The sequence below is a fragment of the Girardinichthys multiradiatus genome, chromosome 1, assembly GCF_021462225.1.
Source record: "Girardinichthys multiradiatus isolate DD_20200921_A chromosome 1, DD_fGirMul_XY1, whole genome shotgun sequence".
Classification (NCBI taxonomy): domain Eukaryota; kingdom Metazoa; phylum Chordata; class Actinopteri; order Cyprinodontiformes; family Goodeidae; genus Girardinichthys; species Girardinichthys multiradiatus.
Window position 1 is genome coordinate 13,357,693 of NC_061794.1, and position 19,459 is coordinate 13,377,151.

The following is a 19,459-nucleotide window of genomic DNA, read 5'->3' on the forward strand; positions in this document are numbered from 1 at the left end:
GGAACATTTGAAGGACTGTGGCTTTAATCCCAACACATGATTTCAAACAACAAATCAATATGGTCTACTGTACTAAAGCTGCAGAGAGAATCAACAGAACCGGGACAGCAGAACTGCCTGAATTAGCAGAAAAAAGAATAAATTGGATCATAAAGCGTGGAAGGGCAATACTGGTCCGATAAAGCTGGTCTTATAAACAGAATGTCAGGATTTGCCATTTTGGTCTTTGTTTTTGTTTACTTTGCCGTTAGAGGTTTTCCCTGTTCCTTTGATTAGTAGTTTACTTTTTTCTAGTTAATGTTTGCTTAGATCCTTGTGCTTGTGTGTTTACTTTAGATCTATTTCCTTCCCCAAGTCTGTTATTTAGTTTAGTTCTCTTTTGTTTTGTTCCTTATGGATATTTCCCCTCTTTGGTTTTATTTAGTTTTAGTTTCTCGTTTAGTATTCTTGTGCTTGTTTACATTAGTTATTTCCATGTCCTTAGATGTAGTTCCTTCTAGAGTTACTATTTATGTTAACTTATGTTTTGTTTAGTTTCTTTTCCCTTGCTTTGCCCAGTTAGTGTTTCCTTTCAGATCTGTTTCCCTAAGTTTGTTTAGTTTAGTCTCTCCTCATGTTTCCGTATCTCAGTTTCCCCCGTAGCCATAGTAACCTAATTCCCTCAGATCCCTACACCTGATCCCCAAACCTGTCGGTACTCACTCTGAGTACCTGCCTCTCCTTCCCACTGTCTCACTACTCACTTCCCTTTGTGTAAAAGATTAACGGTTTTACTTGTTCCCCGTTGGTTCCTCCTGTTATCTACCTGTAGCTCCTGCTCTGTGTCCTGGTATCAGTCATTTGTTTATTGTTTTATTAAAGAAAAAGATTCCAGACACTATGTTGCTTCCAAGCTTCTGTCTGCTTTCCGGTCCCAACCAACCACAAACCCTGACACAGAATAGAGTTTGTTGCTGCTTTTCCTATTGGGATTGCAACCTCACTTTCTCTGCAAGAGACAGAAGCAGTTTGGGCACCATTCCCCCAGCCCAAATTGGGTGATCTTGCTGCAGGGAGTTGGTGCTGGCTGGGTTGGGGAGGTTTGGTTCCCTAAGTCTCACCCTGTGCCTCTTTGGCCTGGGGGCTGCTCCTCCTGTGCTTCACTGATGACCTACCTCTGTGCGGTGATGCCTTGTGTCTGCCTGCCTGGAGCTGCTGCAGCCTTCCAGAGCCAAGTCTACCTGGCCTTTGCTGCTCTTGGGTGCTGTGTGTTTCAGGCCTCTACCATTCTGGCCACTCTAACAACCGTGCACCTTGAGGCGACAAACTCACTCATATACACCCATTGAACACATGCACACACTGACACGCAAATAATCTGAATGGTTGAAGGTCATAGGAACAGGTTCTTGTTATAGCAGCATGGCCTGCCTGCTTTGATAACGTAGAATAAAGCAAAATATAATAAGAGTCGGAATGGCAATACTGATCTGATGAATCTGGTCTTTTAAACAACATATACTTTATTTGTGACTTTCTGAGTGGGATTGCAGCATCACTGCAAGAGACAGAAGCAGTTCCGGCAACCATCCTCCAGCCCAGTAGGTGGCAGTAAGTACAACATATGCCGGATGTAAATAATTCCTTTCCGGTAAAGCTTGTAGTTAATGCGGCGGTCTGTTTAGGAGTAGGAAGAAGCGAACCTTCAAGATAAATAATAAATAGACACATTTATAATGGCCGGAACGGCTTCGGTAGCAGGGGAAGTTTTTGTCGACGCTTTGCCGTATTTTGACCAAGGTTACGATGCTCCAGGTGTCAGAGAAGCGGTGAGTAAAAACATTATTGGCTAACAGAAACGTGTTAGCTGGCCATGCTATATGGATATGGTAATATGGTACAGTGGAGCACCTCATTGTACCATTGAGCAGTACTACAAGATTGCAAATTAACTATGAAGTTATTAGACGAGCAGATGTTATCTTTATAAAGCATTTACCCGCCGTGGGTCAGAATTGTCTCTAACGATGCATGCTTTGTAAACATTCTTGGAAACTTAAAAAAAAGTATATTTAGACGTCGTTATGCCCTGTCCTCACAAAGAAAGTGTATAGTTTGTAGCTGGAGATCAAGAAGAAATGAAGCATAATATGTGTAAATTTATGACCTAATATTTATGCGAAATCTTTGCTTTCGTACTGGTTTAGAACCAGTTTTCATGTCATTGCAGAAAACATAGTCGCACCTTTAAGTGACGTTTGCAGCATGTTCATTTTTATTTTAGGTGAAGTTAGTTTTAATTTGCATATTTCTAAAACCAAAGACATGGTAGTTGATCTATACCATGCACAGTTTACCAGCCCAACTTTCAGGCAGTAAATATAGGGCATTTATTACCTTTCATTCCTCACATTTATTAAGCACAAACAAAAAGAAACTAAAACCTGTCCTGAAGATAGTTATTTTATTTTTTTGAGGTGTTGTTTAAGCTGCTGTACAGAGAAGTAAAACAAGTACACTATTCATGTACTTATTAACATTTTACTGAATAATCAAGTTCCTTGACTGAACTCGCCTAGATACCCTATTGTACAGTATGTTGAATGCAAAGTCTATTTTTAGAAAGTTTGGAAAACTTTTTCAAGTTCAAGGAAAATTTAAATAAGTAATATTCAGGGTGGTGAGCTCAAGGCACCAGGTGTTTAGAAAAATGTAAACAGTTCAGAAATGAGCCTTCTCTGCTTTTAAAGAAAATATGTCAACTTTCTAATTCCATATGAGACTCAAAGTCTACTAGAAATCTATGCATTAGTGGAGTCATAACCTGTATGATGTCCAGCAGTCAGTTAATTAAAATTGGAACTCGTCTAAATTGATATATTTGAGAACCAATACGACTGTCATCCATTTATTCTCTCCTGTTGTCTTTGCTCGTATAAACGATATTTTAAAAGGGCTACATTTTCAAAACAGCTGCTCTCGTTCACATATTTTAGGTTTCATTAACAGAAGAAAGTTTTAATTGAGATGCATCCACTTTTAACCTTTATAAATATATATTTAAAAAAAAGTCTACCGGTATAAGGTCGCCTCGGCTGTGTATAATTTTGGTCATAAGCGAGTCAACTCACGTCAATGGTCCTCTGATAAAACCTTGATTCTGTTTGAGGACATAAGCTGACAAAATCTTTAGTCCTGTAAATAAAATAAATCTGCCGTTCTGATATCAGAGAGTAGTTCAAAGCTTCGTCTTTGCTCCCGTCTCCCTTCCATAAACAAAAGCAAAAAATAAATAAAATGGGGCAGCAAGAAGAAGAAGTTTAAAACATGAACGGGGCTACATTACCAATATAGGTTCAGGCTGTGGCTTTTTCTTAGTGAAATATCCAGTTTGTCCCTAAAATAAAGTAGTGTGTTAATCTTTTGTTCACCCCAAACAGAGTGCTATTTGTTCAAGTTCTCTCCACATTCCTCACTTAAAGAACAGCATCGTTCAAAATTCAAAGTTCTCGAAAACATGAGTTCCACCCATGAACGCGTTCCTTTGACCATAGAAACAATAGTTATGATTTTTGCTCTCAGTTTTACTTTCTGTTACTTGGTCTTAAGATGAATGTTAGATGTATCTGCACACCAGTGTCCGAGGTAGTTAGTCTGCCCACGGGTTATTGTTTTGCTTGGCAATTGCATATCTCAGATACACACCAGTCAGGCAAAACATTGTGACCACTCAAGAAGGAAGTGAATGACACCTGTTACTGGGCCAGGCAGCAAATGAATATTTTTTCTTCAAAAAGTGATGTGTTGGAAACAGAAAACTGGGTCACTATAAGGCTGTAAGCAGGTTTTTGTGATGGCTAGACAACAGAACATCTCCAAAACTGCACCTCTCCTCCTGGCCTGCAGTGGTCAGTATCTGTCAAACGTGGTCCAAGAAAGGAACTGTGAACCAGGGACAGCATTATGGGCTGTCAAGGTTTACTGCTGAAGATGGGGAGTGAAGGCTGCCCCAGGCAGATTGATCCAACAGATGAGGACAAGGTCAAGCTGCTGAAGATATTAATGCTGATTCTAAAAGAAATGTGTCCGAAAACACAGTGGATCCCCTGATTGGTGTACTTGATGTTATTTAAAACTACTATAATTCTTAGAGTTGTACCAAACATCAGTCCTGTTTGGTCTTTTAGGCTGCAGCGCTGGTTGAGGAAGAGACGAGAAGGTACCGGCCGACGAAGAACTACCTGAGCTACCTGCCTACGCCTGACTTCTCTGCTTTTGAGGTGAGGAAGTCATCAGACAGCTGAGGTGTGCTCTACGAGTTTAGACAGTGGCAAGAAAATTAACAGCACCTGCATGTTTTTTTTTTTTGCTCTTCAGACAGAAATTATGAGGAATGAATTTGAGCGGCTAGCAGCTCGGCAGCCCATGGAGCTCTTGAGCATGAAGAGGTAAGACCTCCTCAATGCAGAAAGACATAAATTGTCTCTGTTTTTTGTACTTGATGAAAACCATATTCTTTTTTTTTTTGCATAATTTTCATGCTAATACATTATAAATAAATAAGATGGACTTCCACACTCCGTTGCTTTCTTCACAAATACATTGGTTCTCCAAAGTATACTCACCCCTGTGAAACAGCCAGGTGTTGTGATGTAACAAACCGTAATAAATCTTTTCAAAGCTCTTTTCCTTCTTTAATGTGACACATGCCCTGTTCAATTAAACTTGAATAATCTGTTTGGAGAAGAAATGTAAAAAAGCTTTAATAACTGGTTAAATAAGGGTGCACGTACAGAGGTATCAGTCAGGAGCAAGGTACAATACATTTCCACAGTATCATCTTTAAATCATGGCAGAATGAAAACGGTCAGTAATCATTTGAGAAATGATGTGACCACAGTTGAATTACAGGAAATGGTTTCCCCAAAGTGGATGTAAAGACAAGACAGAAACTGGTCTGTGTCTAGACTAAGGAGTTGGTCTGTAATACAACATTTTTTTCTTTCAAAGAAAACATTCAGGCATGGCTAAAATCTCCTAAAATCCTGTAGGAGAACGTGTTGTGTCAGATAAAACCAAGCCTAAATCTTTAGCCACAATTCCTAAAACGATATTGTTGGCACAACAAAAGCAACAGTGAAAGATCCGAGCTACCGCAACTTGATGGCGGTTAAACGCCTTGGAGTTCCTCCGGGTCTTGGTCCCCAGAAGCAACCCCACTGTCTGCAACACTTTCTCTTAAAGGAACGACTCTCAAACAGAACTAAACCTATAACACTTTTAAGGCAGAGGAATAGTCACAGAGATCAGCGCTGAGGATCCCGTCCTGGACCCCTCGGTGACGAAGCAGCCCCCAAAAAAGGTCACATGTAGGTTTATATCTGGCACTCCCTGCAAGGGATGCACACTTCCTCTGTGTTTATCAGTAGACTGTGTGTAACCATTGTGGTGTCTACCTGATAGAGTGTGTAAAAAGCAGGTGTCCAACCCTGAATATAAGTGTTGCTACAGACTGTCTCACAATCAAACCCAATGTACTAAACTTTATGTCATTTCTCCTTGTAATGTACGTCAATGAGGATTCTTATCCATATCTTAACAAAAGTGAAAATATTAGAATTTATACTTTATCATTACAGTGTGAGTGAAAATTCATCTATAAGTAATAATAAGAAAGGTTATTCCTAACAAGATGGTGGTGGCAGCCTGATCTGTCCTCATGTCTCTTCACCTTAATTTCAAATTTTTATGGAGATGGGTGGAATTAGTTTGGTTTGCCCCAAAACCTTCAGGTGTCTCTGAGAAAGATGAGAGTCCTAGCATGCCTCCAATTTAACAAAAGAATGACTACATGAGAGGACAAAAGTTTTAGAGTGGCCAAACCAGGGTTCAGAAACAGAATCTGTGGAGTCGCCTTGAAGGGGCTGCGGACAGCCCCCTTCAAGTATTGCAAGACAGACTGGGCCAACGACAAGATGTGGCATGCTGACATACCCCCACTGAAGGAGACTGAATGCTGAAATTGAATCAAAAGATGCTTTAACAAGGTTGCAGCTTAAGTGTGCATACTAATGCAAGCAGCATCTTCCTCATTTTCTATATAGTCTTTCCTTTTAACAGATTTTTCTAGTTGAATTACACAGGAGAAATGTCACACATGTGACAAAGGTGTTGCATTTTAAGATGTGTGTACACATTTTAAAGCCACTGTAGACATGAACTGCTATGAGACATGAATAAAAATAGATCATTTTACAGTTTATACACATTTAACAGAACAATGGATAAAATGATCTAATTCCTTTTCTTTTTAACACTATACCAACAGTTATTCCTTCTGCAGCTGAAAAAATGACATTAATTCTTATAGTTTTATTATTGTTAATGATTTTTCTATTCAAAGCACCAAATATAGTTGCTTTCAATTGCTTATTGCTCTGAATGTATGCGTTTTTGCTGTCTTGCTTTGTATAGAGTAACACTAGTATAAAAAGCTGATATCAGCTGTTTATAAAGTTGCTCTGTCTATATGTGCCACTCGTAGCTTTTGAGCTGTAGTTTAAAACAACATTGACTTAGTAAGACTGATGGCTGGGTCTCCTTGAGTTTTAATGCCATGACATGTTGCTACTATAGCCAAATCTTTCTTTTTCAGAAGTTAAGAAAATATGTAGAAGTCTTGATTCAGTCAGTTGAGCAGCAGCATGAGGTGGGGGAGGGGGCATTCATGTATGATTCATACAGCTGGGGAAACTCTGGTTACTCCACACTTTCTCTAGCATCTCCTCCAAAGGATTTTGAACTGTATTGGAGGTGATATGATTTAGAGCTTTAGCAGGTTTTAAACCTTTTAAAGCCATGATAACAGGCAATCAGTCCATGTCTTATTTCCACGTTTTTGAGTGTGCACTTTTGTTTTGCTCCTTGCGGAGGTATGAGCTGCCTGCGCCCTCATCAGGACAGAAGAACGACATAACAGCGTGGCAGGAGTGTGTGAACAACTCCATGGCTCAGCTGGAGCACCAGGCAGTCCGTATTGAGAACCTGGAGCTCATGTCGCAATACGGAACCAACGCATGGAAATTCTACAATGGGTAAGAGACGACAGCCTTTTTCTTTACAGGCTGTGTATTGTTAGAACACAGCTGACTGCTTTTTCTCATCCTTCTTTAGTAACTTGGCCTTCATGATTGAGATGGCTCAGAAGGAGCTTCACAAGTTCAGGTGAAGGAAGAGTGGGTGATATTTGATTGCTGAAAGGTACTTTTAAATCGGTTTTCATAGATAATGTGTTCAACCTTGATAGGAAGCAAATTCAAGATTTGAACTGGCAGCGGAAGAACGACCAGTTGGCAGCTGGAGCCAAACTGCGCGAGCTGGAGTCCAAGTATGTCATGTCACTGTGAGAAGATGAAACTTAAGTGGGATTCTTCTGTGCCTTAACATCTATGTTTCCATCCACAGCTGGGTGTCTCTGGTCAGTAAGAACTATGAGATTGAGCGGGCCATTGTCCAGCTGGAGAATGAAGTTGGTCAGCTCCGTCAACAGCAGGGGGATGGGGACGAGAACAAGGAGAACATCAGACAGGACTTCTAGAACAGGACCGACTGAGAGCTGGACTGTAATGGTTTCTCAGTAAGATGGACTCCCGTTTAGTTCAGGAAGCAATGTGAGGAAGGGGAAGTTAATATTAAACAGCAGATTTAACTTGACTTTACACTGACAGGAAAAACAAAGTGGAACAGTTCTGCAGTTTCAGAAAGCTGCAGAGGGAAGTGAGCCAGTTCTCTGGGTTTAAAAGGAGTTTCTTTACGTGCTCCTGATACACCTGCAGCAGCTTTTGTATGCCTCACTAATAAATGTAATTTCATCCAGACTGCAGGCCTTTGAAGTTGCCTTTTAGCCAAGAGGAGTGTACATACTGTGTCAAGTCTGTCAAAGACTACATTAGCTGTAGCCCTACATTTGTTTTTTGTCAATTCATTCAACTTTAAAAAAAAAATATTTGTAATAAAATGAACTCTTATAATTCATGGTGTTTTGAGTTGTTTCTCGACAGTTTAACTTCATTGTGATTTTTTTTTTCTTTCAGTTTTACATATTCAACAATAAACATGGAATTTTTTAATGAAAGAAACAAAGCAGTTTGACTTTTGTAGAAAACGGATCTGTACTTCATGCTGAATCCCAAATATAAAAAAGGGTCAATTTTAGGGTCTTTTGTCATAGACTATTTCCAGCAACAAGAACAAGATATAGGTCATTGTTTTTCAAAAATGCTTGATGCAATTTCTGTACTGCCTGGGTTGGTCAGTCAAATTTATACCATTTTTAAATTGCAGTAAGGGGGGGCTGCACATAAGTTTGAGGGCCACAAATGGCCCCCATGCCACATTTTGGACACCCCTGATCTAATACCTTCCTACTTGCAGTTCTAGCGAGGAGTTTACTTACACTCACCGTGGTTGTGAATGCCATCAACTTTGGGCTTTCAGTAATTCAGTTGAAATGTTCTTTATTCAGAGTGGAACTCTGCAATGAATTCGTTGTGGGAGTTTGGATTCAAGGTAGCTTTTCTCTAAACCAGACATGGTCGTAATTATTTACACCATAAAATAAACATAAACCCAGATTAAAGTGTGCTTGAATGTCCTTCAGAAAGTTGTGCCTCGACCATTTGCTTCCGCATCTGATTCTAACAGGATATTTGACCTCTTTTCTTGGCATAATTCGCAGAGTTCACCTAAATCAGAGTTTTGTTTATGGCACAGGCCATTTTCAATAGGGTTTGAGCTCATTTAACAACTTGTGTCAGAGTTTAAAACAAATGTGATCCAAAGTGTCACCCTTAGATGAAAGGAGATGGGTTATGCAGCTCAGGAGCAACACCGAAGTCACCAATGCTTTAGTAAACTGCCGGGAGACCAGCATCAGTTCACAGTAATGCATGTTCATCATCAATGACTGGGAGGGTGCCGACCCAGAAATGACCGCCTGCTCCAACATGGATGCCTTTACCTCAGCTTAAATTTGCAGCCCCACGTGTTCGAGCCAAATTTCTGGAGGTTTGTGGTCAGACGAGACAGAGATTGAGCTGTTTTGACCACAATGACAAGAAGGAAGGTTAGGAGGAGTTACGGTGAGGTTTTCATGTAAACATCTCATTAACTGTCAAGCATGGTGACAGCATGCCTTAAATGCATCTTTAAAAGCCCCAAATTATATGAAATTTATGCTTATGATAACTGGATACAAACGTTTCAAACCAGTCTCTGCAAAATAATGTATATGTAGTTAAATTTAATTTAATGGTCATTAAAATTAAGATGGTAAATATAATCTGACCTATGAATCATTCAAGAATAAAATGCTCCAGAATGTGACAGATGAACAAGCTGTGTGTGAACATGCAACATCCTTACAAAGCATTAAAACCTAGGTTTTCATGCATCTATCTGCAGACACCTGTTGCCCTTTCAATGACATCTTAAAGTCTTAGTTTTATACACATGTACATTTTGCAATACTCAAAACACTGATTATTATGACAGAAGATGTTTCTTTCTAAAATCAAAACTGTTCCAACAAATGAGTTCCCATTTTGGAAATAATTTGCTAAAACACACTTTTGTGGACAATATGTAAAATATCATCTTAGACGAGAATCAGTAAATTCATCATTTATTAAGTATTGCCACATTCTTACATAGTGAGCATTCTCCCCTCTTTAAACACACACAGAATGGCCTGAATGAATGTCAACTCAATTTAAAGTAAATGAAAACAGATTATCTGCTTGGGTTTCACTGGGAACCAGATGTACCAGCATAGAAAGGAAAGAGGCAGAGTATGAGGAAGATCAGATCTGAGCAGGTTCTACATAACACAAACCAGGACCTAACCTAATACGATTCCAGCGGAAACACTATTACTCATGTCCTGTAACTTTTTCTCTGCCAACTTTCACACGTCTCACTCACACAGGTTTGCAGGCACCATTATACTGTTTACAAAGAAACTATAGAGTTCTCTTTCAGAAAGAAACAACAAACATTCTCTGAGATAGAATCACTGATTTCAACTGTGTGCAAAACTGTACAGTCACTGGGTGCAAAAATAGCAGTGTGGATATTTGGACCATGCCCCAGTCTATATACTGAGAGTGTTGAGAGCTGGTACTAAAGTTACAGCCTCTGGCAGGTTCTGGTTCTGGTCTCCTTTACTCTGAAGAAACTTCTGTCGATGTCTCTCCTCTTGCCGCTTCTTCTTCTCCTGCCGCTGCTGCTCTTTTCTTTGCTTGTTTGAAAGCTGGGCAAGATGGGAAACAAACATGTTTAAAACGTATTAATGTAGACTGTTTTGGGCAAATACGAAAGAGGTCTAAGGTTAGGGCGGTCTGTGCAGAAGCACGAGCACCATGCGTGAGCGTCTGATGAGACGATACTCAGGGATTAATGATGAGATGACAGAAACAATACTAAATGTGTCATTTTTTAAGATGCACAATGCATTCTGTGAAATTAGACACATTGTCTACAGCATTTTCTTCTGAATAAATGGAGTCAACAGTGTCAATTTGATTTCTGCCTGAACCCTACTTTGTGAATACTTATGATTATAAAGGAAAATGAACTATTTGCATTTCTTTTTTCAAACATATTCCAAATTAAGTCGATTGTCAACTTGAACATAGCACATATGATAGGTATAAATGCAATTATATAATATTATGAAAACCGTCTACATAAGGCATATTCCAGCATTACTCCAACCAGTACTTGGCGACAAAGTGTTCCCAATATGATCTAAGGCATGTGTTGAATTCACATCAACAAGCATTAGTGGAATCCCTAGATCACCTTGGCTGTGTAACAGCAGCCCACTAGAAGCGAAGGTAATTCAACTTTACACATATTAATTAGCAGTGTAGTCAGACTATCAATAATTTGATAAGAATACTAATATTTAAATATTGTTTAGATATTAATACTGATATCTACATGATTAAAATCCACACCAGAAAACAATTATACATTTATACAAACAGTTGCTGAGTATAAGTCATATGTGACATGGGAATGCTGCAGACATTATTATATTTTAAATAAAGGCTTTAACCAAAACAGAGTTGCAGTCCTGAGTGGAAAGAGCTCCCCATTCATTTGTTTCCATTTAAAACTCATCAACATTTACAACCTACTGAATATCCCAGCCTTATTTTCAAATGGATGAATGATAAGGATTTTTTGTCAAACTGGCGTTTGCATTTATATAACTTATTTATTTCCTATAATAATACATCTGAAGTATTTTTAAGACTTCATTTTCTATCCATTTTTGAAAGAAAATTACTCAGTAGAAAAAGCAAAGAAAACCCTCATCAGTGGTGGCTCTAGAAGCAGTTTATTTCCATCCGTTAATTCACCTTGGGTTTTTGAACATTGCTGCCCTCTCCTGGCCTGTTATGCTCAGTGCAGTCTGTGGCTGCATCTTTGCAGGCTGTACAGGACCCTGATGTGCATTTGCCCTGGCATGGCTGGCCAAGCAGAGATCCAGCAAGCCATTCAGCATTTATTGTTGCTGCGCTTAGCTGAAGCAGGTTCTCCTCATCACCTGAGGAAGGAAAAAAAACACACAGAACATCTGAGCAGGATCAAGCTCAATGATCCGTTACTGTTCACATCATACAAATAACCAGCAGCATCTTAGAGCAGCTAGAGGCCAACAGTTATTTACGAACCCTGGATTCCTCGATTCTTGATGGAGCTTAGGATCACGTTCTCAGTTTCGCACTCTGTTGGCGAGGGCTTTTTCTGTCTGTCCCTCTGACTGTCCCCAAACTCGCGCTGCTGGGCGTGTGAATTCTGTAAGGCCTGGAAATGGTGAAAATATCTCAATTAGCAAAGCATTACAACACGTGCGATCCTGATACACCTCCACACGGCTAATAAAACTTCGATGTGACACCTCAATGCAAAGCTGAGCAGGACTCTCAGAGTTGTCTCCGATCCGTCTCACACTATCATAGTGATCTCCATATCGGTAGGCGATGTGTAACTCTCTACACACCTGCTTCTCGGCACCGTTTATCTGCAAAGATGACGCAACAAATGAACTGGTGAAATACAGGTGCCTTGGTGTCCTACGCTAAAAGTATTAGCTCATGTGATGTAATTTGATTGCCTCGTCCTGTGGTTTGACACCTACCTCCCAAAGCGGGGCGTTTAGCTGATGAATGACCACTTTCACTTGCTGACTGCGAGCAAAAGCTACGATAGCGTCATTGCCAGCAAAGGTACCAGGCTGGGCGAGGTTGGACACTGTAGAGAGGGAAGAAAATATTATAGACCAGTTAGTTTTATACATTTTAAAAGGTATGATACAACTATGTAACACTCTTTATGTCAACTATCCTCATAAGATTCCAAACTAAGTACATAAATTATCTATAACTGCCTGAAAATTTTGCTAATCAGTCATTTTCTACCGCTTATTCCATAGTGGGTCGTGGGGGAGCTGGTGCCTATCTTCAGCAGTCTATGGGCAAGAGGCAGGGTACACCCTGGACAAGTTGCCAATCAAATGTAAAAACTCTTATAATTAGAAACATTTTTTCCCTATACAAGTAATCTAAGATGAAAATGAAATAAAAGAATTACATTAACCACTGCCAATGATCTATTACTCCAGAAAAAGAGTCTTTATTGCTAAACAAACATCAATTATAAATTGAATAGTCACAGAATAATGAACTGTTTTAATAATGTAATTTAAAAATATTGATCTTATTTTAAATAAAATTAGTTAGTGTTTCAAACTCCTCTATGTTTTTCTTACAGTGCTGTGGAAAAGGTACATCATCTTCAACAAAAGGCTCAAAGTCTTGTCGATGGGACATCATGTACTGGACGGTCTCCTGGCGAAGCCGCAGATGACCCCGTGAATGCCCCTCTAACTGGTCGCCGAGGGCTCTGAACAGGCAGTTCCTGTAGGAGACCGAGTTCATACATAAACACTCATGTAACTCATCACTTGCTATAGGGAAACAGGCTCGGTCTCAGAGAAGCAATTGTTCCAGCCTATCCACTAGGGAAGGGGTAAAAGGTCTGAGCAAACTCAAGTCCAGCATTTAATAATCAGAAAGATTATTCTTTACCAAAAGAAATGTCAAACATTTACCTTACAGTTAGATAAAGATAAGTTAGACCATTTTGGAATAGCTGAATGAGACATTTCCACTACAACTGAAAAAAACAGCAAATGGCCAAAAAAACAACAACAAAGGTTTTGAAGTGGCCAAGTCAAAGTAGGGTCTTAATTCCGATTTAGATGTGAAGGAATGACCACAAACTGGCAGTTCATGCTTAAAAACAACCCTCCAATGTGACTGAGTTCAAGAATTAAACAAATTGTACAAATAAGAGTAGAAATAAAGGACTCACTGTCAGTTATCACTCATGCTTTATAGAGATCATTGCCATTACAAACAGCCAGGTTTTTTTTTTTCTTAAATAAATTAAACATTATATGATAACTGCATTTTGCATTTACTCAGTTTATCTTCATGTAAAATTCCAATTGGCTTAATTATCTGTGTGAAAAAAATAGAAAAGAGGAAAAACTTTTTCACAGCACTGCATGTATGTTTATATTTAGTTTACTGTAAGAAAATGTGGATATTGGGCTCAAAATAAATAATATCTTCCAGCAGAAGGTGGATTAGAATCATTTTGGTTGAGCAAGGGTCCTGATCTTTCAATGAAACAAACATCACTGAAAACACGTATTGCATAAAGTTTGGTGAAAATAACATATTATTAAATTAAGTTAGATATGAACATTTTTATTTTGATCTCTATAATTCATGAAAATACTTAATTACAAACAAAACCGACTGATAGACAGTGGTGTAAGTAAATGCATATGAAATGAAAGTAGGAAGGGGTGAAATGGCAATATGTAAATCCTAACTCATTAGCAAAGAGTCGAATTGCCTTATTTTTTACAATAGCATGTTCATACTTTTGTTTATTTTAATTTAGTTTAGTATTATCATAGATGTTCATGATAATACTATTCAGGGTGTCTTAGGATATAGGTTAATACAAAAATCCTAATTTGAAGGATCAAAAACACTTAGAACACATATGAAAACTGTTTTCCACCTCTTACCCGTCTCCTGGGACTTCTCTCAGCTTGAGCCCAAGCGCCTGGAGCTGATTGGAGAAACTGACGAACTCTGCCCCTTCATCGTTATCCTGAGGGCGGTTCTTCCGGTCTTTTGCAATGGCGCGGCGCACTGCTCGCTCATCCCTCTTGCGCTCCAGTTCACCCTTTTTATTGCTCCTCACAGGTTTTACTGTTTGTTTCCGAGACATGTTGGCTCTAACTGTATCTTCGGGCCCAGAGCACCAAAGAATGTCCTGTTTTGGCAATGAGCTGCTCCTTCATTAAATAATCCCACTCTTGTACAACCTAAAGTACAAGTGAAAACAGTTTTTTCTTTGTTTTTAGGAACAAAACAAAAAAACAAAAAAATCCTTTATGAAGCTATACCTGCATATTTACAGTTTTCAATGTCAACTGGAAAATAAAGCAGCATATATATATATATATATATATATATATATATATATATACACACACACACACACACACACACTGAACAAAAATATAAACGCCCCAAGTAAAATATTGTTGCCATGTGGAGTTAACAACTGTAAATGAGCATTTGCTGACATTTTATTGTACAAAAGTAATATTTCTCTTGATTTGTGTATCATTTTTAATCCAACTTGCTGTCAGTGAGCATTACTGAGTGGGTGGGGCATGTCCAGCTGGACAATCCTTGGACTTGGGACAATGAAAGGCCACCCCAAAATGTCAACTTTTGTCACAAGTCATAATGCCTCAGATGTCGCAAGTTATGCGGGTGAGTATTATTGGCAGGTTGGATGCAGGGATGTCCACCAGAGCAGTAGCTGCACAGCTCAATGTCCATTATCGGACTATAGGCCGTTTAAGAGTTCGTTTCCAACAGACTGGCACTACTGCAAATCGACCTCATCTTCGTCGGCCACATGTGACCACTCCAGCATAAGATCGCCACATCTGGCTCGTCCATCTGCGGGATTGGCTAAGACCAGCGACACACACAGCTGATGAGACTATTGGTCTGCACAACAGACGCATCATACCTCAGACTGTCCGTAACCGCCTACAAGAAGCCAACTCGCATGCTCGGCGCCTTCACCGTGGTCTGGATCTCACTGCTGTCCGGCGTAGGAACAGACTCGCATGGGCGAATGCACATGTCCGATGGCCCTTGGCACCCTGGAGAAAAGTGATGTTCACGGATGAATCCAGGTTCCAGTTGTATCGTGCAGATGGAAGACAGCATGTCTGGCGACACGTGGTTGAACGGTTTGCAGATGTAAATGTTATGCCCAGGGTTGCCCATGGAGGTGGTGGTATTATGGTGTGGTCAGGCATCACATACGGGCAAAGGACACCATTGCACCAATGGTGTCTCCTTTAACTACTTTACCTTTTATTAAAAGAAAAATGAATAGTGTAGAAAAAAAGTGTTCAGTTTAAGGGGCACAATAGAATATGAGAATTCATTTTAAATGGTACCGACTGGTATGACATTATCACTGCAAGATAAACTGAAAATATAAGGTGCCATGGTATTTGTACAAAAGTCTCAAACAAAATTGTTTTAACGTGACCTACCCGTAAATTCCAGATTATAAGCCTCTACTTTTTTCCCACACTATGAACACTGCGGCCTATACAACGGTGCGGCTAATGCATGTTTTTTTTCATGCTGCCAAAAACATTTTGCCTGGTAACAGTAGACCAATTAAATTGATGAGTAGTTCAAAGAGGTCCAATGAACTTGTGCGATAAATCAAGAGCTTTTCACAATTCAATTACCGGTATGGTAAATCAGTCATTTACATTCACCCTCATCAACATGGAAAATCACCAACGGGTTCCGAAACGCTGGACTGCTGCGTGATTAAGGGTTTACTCAAGTGAGAGTGACAACGAAGAGGCTGAAGTGAGTGACGAGATCCTGAGGCTGTTCAATTCGGACCCTGAAGAATAGGACTTTGATGGTTTCAGTGCGCAAGAAGAAGATGAAGAAGGCAATCAATGACTTTTGACCTGGTAGGCTGCAGTGCATATCAGTTAGGAGATATTGGAATGTTGTTCGTGCACTGTTCAGTAAAATAGCATTAGCAACAAAATTTGTGTGTTACTAACACACGTATATTTAAAGGTAGCCGTGTTAGCCACTGTTCGAAAAAAAGCATTTGCAATATACATTTGTTTATATTATCATATGGATTAAGTAAAAAGTTAAAAATTCCTCACGTGTAATATCTTTCTGTGTAAATCATATTACAACGTGGTACATCTTGTACAAGTACAATATTGGTTTTCTTTCTAAAATTAGAGCATGCAGCTTTTAATCAGGTGCGCTCTGTAGTCCAGAATTTACGGTAATTGCTTTTATTTAAAATAAAAAGACAGAAAAGCAGCAATTATTCCTGCTGACGCTAACATATTGATTATTAAAGTTATAATAATCTTATCCAAAACATGCATTTTTGGTAATTTGGCTACGTAGACATACACAAAATAGAGAATTAACACTCGGAGTTTTCAGTGCTTAATGTGAAAAATACAGTATGATCTATTTTTTCTATTCATTTCTTCATAGATGATATTAGCTGGTTAATTAGCTATCTGCTGTGGTAGCCAGCCTGCAGTCACTTCCTCAACATACTTGCCACTTGGAACTTGCTGCAGTGATTGGTGATAGTGAAAAGAAATCATAATATCATTTTACTTATATATAAACATATTTTTTATGTGAAACAAGTGTTTTTTTTTTTTTTACCTTTTTAAATCTGAAAAATGTTTCCAACCTGAAACCACTGTTAAAGAATCGGTTAACAAGACATTAAACAAGAGTTTTTTGTTTTTTCATTTAATTTTCAAGTCGGCACAAAGAATTTACACTTACGTATTGTTTGGCCATGTCTGATTTAAATCCTAAAACAGAAAAATCTGCTTGAGTGTAAACTTTATGAAGCATAAATCTGTCTAAGTACAGCAGCCATAGTTTTGTAAAAAGCTTGAAATGGCTATAAATGTATTCTCTCCATCGTATATGTGAGCCTTGTTATGTAACAGGGCTATTAAAATTACCTAATTAAAAAAATTACATTATTTTATATTTTCAGTGGAAGTTTTTGTTTTAGGAATTACACAGTTTTACAAGCAACATGGACATTTTTTATTCAGTCAAACCTAAATTATTACTTCGGCTTAATGCAAGAATTTTTGATTTAATGTAAGAATTAAAAAATATATTAAGAAAACTAAGGTGCCTTTAAACTCTGTTCTGAAGTTTTTCCAAATAAGACACAATAAGAATGAAGTTGTATGTTTCAGCGGAATTCCTTTGATGATGCACTGAAAACATACAACACTGCATATTATAGACTAAACGAGTATTTTTAAGTTTCGTTGTTGTGTTTATTAGTATTGTAAACGACCTTCTTAAAAACGATAACGGATAATTAGAAGGTGAAATAAGCAATGTTTCAGGGTACACCTTTTCGGTAACTTATTGGTTTATGTTTGTTATATGGGTCGTTTATTTTCTTTTTTTAGGCAAATTGTCGAAATAAATGAAAACCTAAGCGAAATAAGCGACTAAAAACACACGAACACAAACAACACGAATGTTACTTGTTGCCAAACGGTTAAATCGAACCTAATGTTTGCTGTTAGCTAATATAACCACTAGCCACAGCTAAAAGGAGAAAATAACCGATGTTGTAATATTTACTGTCTTTCAACATTCACTCTACCGAGTTACAAAATATCTTAACTAACAGACCCTTACCTTAAATATGCTGAAAATGACGAGATATTTCAATGTTTATGTATGTTTTGGTTCAGAAAAAATGCTTCGCGTCTACGTATTTGTTTACAACTGAAGTTCCGCATACGTAGTTGTAAGTGCGTCAGTACGTACGGAAGCGGTCATGGGCCAAAAGTGATTTAAACCCGATCCACACACGCGGAGTCAGCTTAAATCTGTTTAAAAAGGTTTGAAAAATATCAGTTTTAATTCGGTTAAATTAATTTTCATTTAATCTATCTATCTATCTATCTATCTATCTATCTATCTATCTATCTATCTATCTATCTATCTATCTATCTATCTATCTATCTATCTATCTATCTATCTATCTATCTATCTATCTATCTATCTATCTATCTATCTATCTATCTATCTATCTATCTATCTATCTATCTATCTATCTATCTATCTATCTATCTATCTATCTATCTATCTATCTATCTATCTATCTATCTATCTATCTATCTATCTATCTATCTATCTATCTATCTATCTATCTATCTATCTATCTATCTATCTATCTATCTATCTATCTATCTATCTATCTATCTATCATCTAGATCCAGTCACCCTCAACTCTTTGTGATGACACCATACAGTTGGTGACGTGGAGGTGGAGCAAATCTGCACCACCGAGTTAGAACAAATTTTTCAGAGACTGCCTGACAAACTATTAAACAAAAAAATAAAAAATAAAAGAAATTACTTTTCTCCACTATATGCTGCTTTTGTGCATTTGCCAACCAGGTTTATGGATTTCAATTACGTCTAGTAAGTTGTTGGCTTTGTCTTAGCAGATGTACACTGGCCTGAAGGTTACCCATGCATTTGTGCATGTGCAGCAATCTCACCAGATAGGAACAGTCAGCCAAGGGTGATTGAAAGACAGCATTTTATCTGCATACACACATCCTCACCAGTGCATGTGTTTCATTGTTGTGTATACATATACATACTGATACTCTATTTTAAGACTTAAAGGGCATGACAAAAGTATAACTGCCCCTTGATATTTTTTCACCCTTCTTTCACATTTTACTATTTTACTAACCACCATTTTACTAACCACAAACTTCAATTAATTTATTTATTCATATTTTATATCACAGACCAACAAGAAGTTGGCCATTCTTCCATGTCCATTTTCTTTTTGTTTCATAACTACGTAGTACCTTGTGCTCTATTAAATGAAACCAAAATAAACCCCTTAAACATTTATATTTGTAAAGTGAAAAAAAAATTTTTTAAAGTGTGTCCACCACACACTTTAAAAAGCATTGTATACAGTCATGTGGGAAAAAAAAACTTAAATTTTTTAGTTCTTTATGAAGAGAAGTTCGCAAGTCTCATAATTTTTTTATCACTGGAAAAGAAAGTTGATGAATTGCACCTAAGCAACAAGACGTTACTTACAAATAAAACTTGTTTTCTTTCTGAGAAAGAAGTTGGGACAGCAGCTGGAGTTACCTTCTTTGGCTTCTTATAGCCGTCTGCCAGTCTATGATATTGTCTGAGGAAAGTTTAACCCTCTC

At 38.2% G+C, this 19,459-nt stretch overlaps 2 protein-coding genes across 3 annotated transcripts; one reads left to right on the forward strand and one right to left on the reverse strand.

Annotated features, from left to right (window-relative positions):
- The first annotated feature begins 1,617 nt into the window (after nucleotides 1-1,617).
- Nucleotides 1,618-8,009, forward strand: bcas2 (BCAS2 pre-mRNA processing factor). The gene is made up of 7 exons (XM_047371585.1): nucleotides 1,618-1,808; nucleotides 4,167-4,259; nucleotides 4,357-4,427; nucleotides 6,912-7,073; nucleotides 7,153-7,203; nucleotides 7,286-7,366; nucleotides 7,444-8,009. Exons 1-7 carry the CDS (start codon nucleotides 1,716-1,718, stop codon nucleotides 7,574-7,576), a joined length of 684 nt encoding a protein of 227 aa, XP_047227541.1. The 5' UTR covers nucleotides 1,618-1,715; the 3' UTR covers nucleotides 7,577-8,009.
- Nucleotides 8,010-9,644: 1,635 nt separating this feature from the next.
- Nucleotides 9,645-18,027, reverse strand: otud3 (OTU deubiquitinase 3). Of its 2 annotated transcripts, XM_047362518.1 has the most exons (9): nucleotides 17,907-17,993; nucleotides 15,178-15,313; nucleotides 14,153-14,455; nucleotides 12,818-12,966; nucleotides 12,188-12,300; nucleotides 11,948-12,070; nucleotides 11,721-11,853; nucleotides 11,406-11,593; nucleotides 9,645-10,288 (listed from the first exon to the last, which is right to left on the reverse strand). In XM_047362518.1, the coding sequence occupies exons 3-9, from the start codon at nucleotides 14,356-14,358 to the stop codon at nucleotides 10,130-10,132; spliced, it is 1,071 nt and encodes a 356-aa protein (XP_047218474.1). In that variant the 5' UTR covers nucleotides 14,359-14,455; nucleotides 15,178-15,313; nucleotides 17,907-17,993; the 3' UTR covers nucleotides 9,645-10,129. The 2 variants fall into 2 exon arrangements, with proteins under 2 accessions (XP_047218474.1, XP_047218542.1); XM_047362586.1 differs by lacking the exon at nucleotides 15,178-15,313 and having other exon boundaries at nucleotides 17,907-18,027.
- Nucleotides 18,028-19,459: the final 1,432 nt, after the last annotated feature.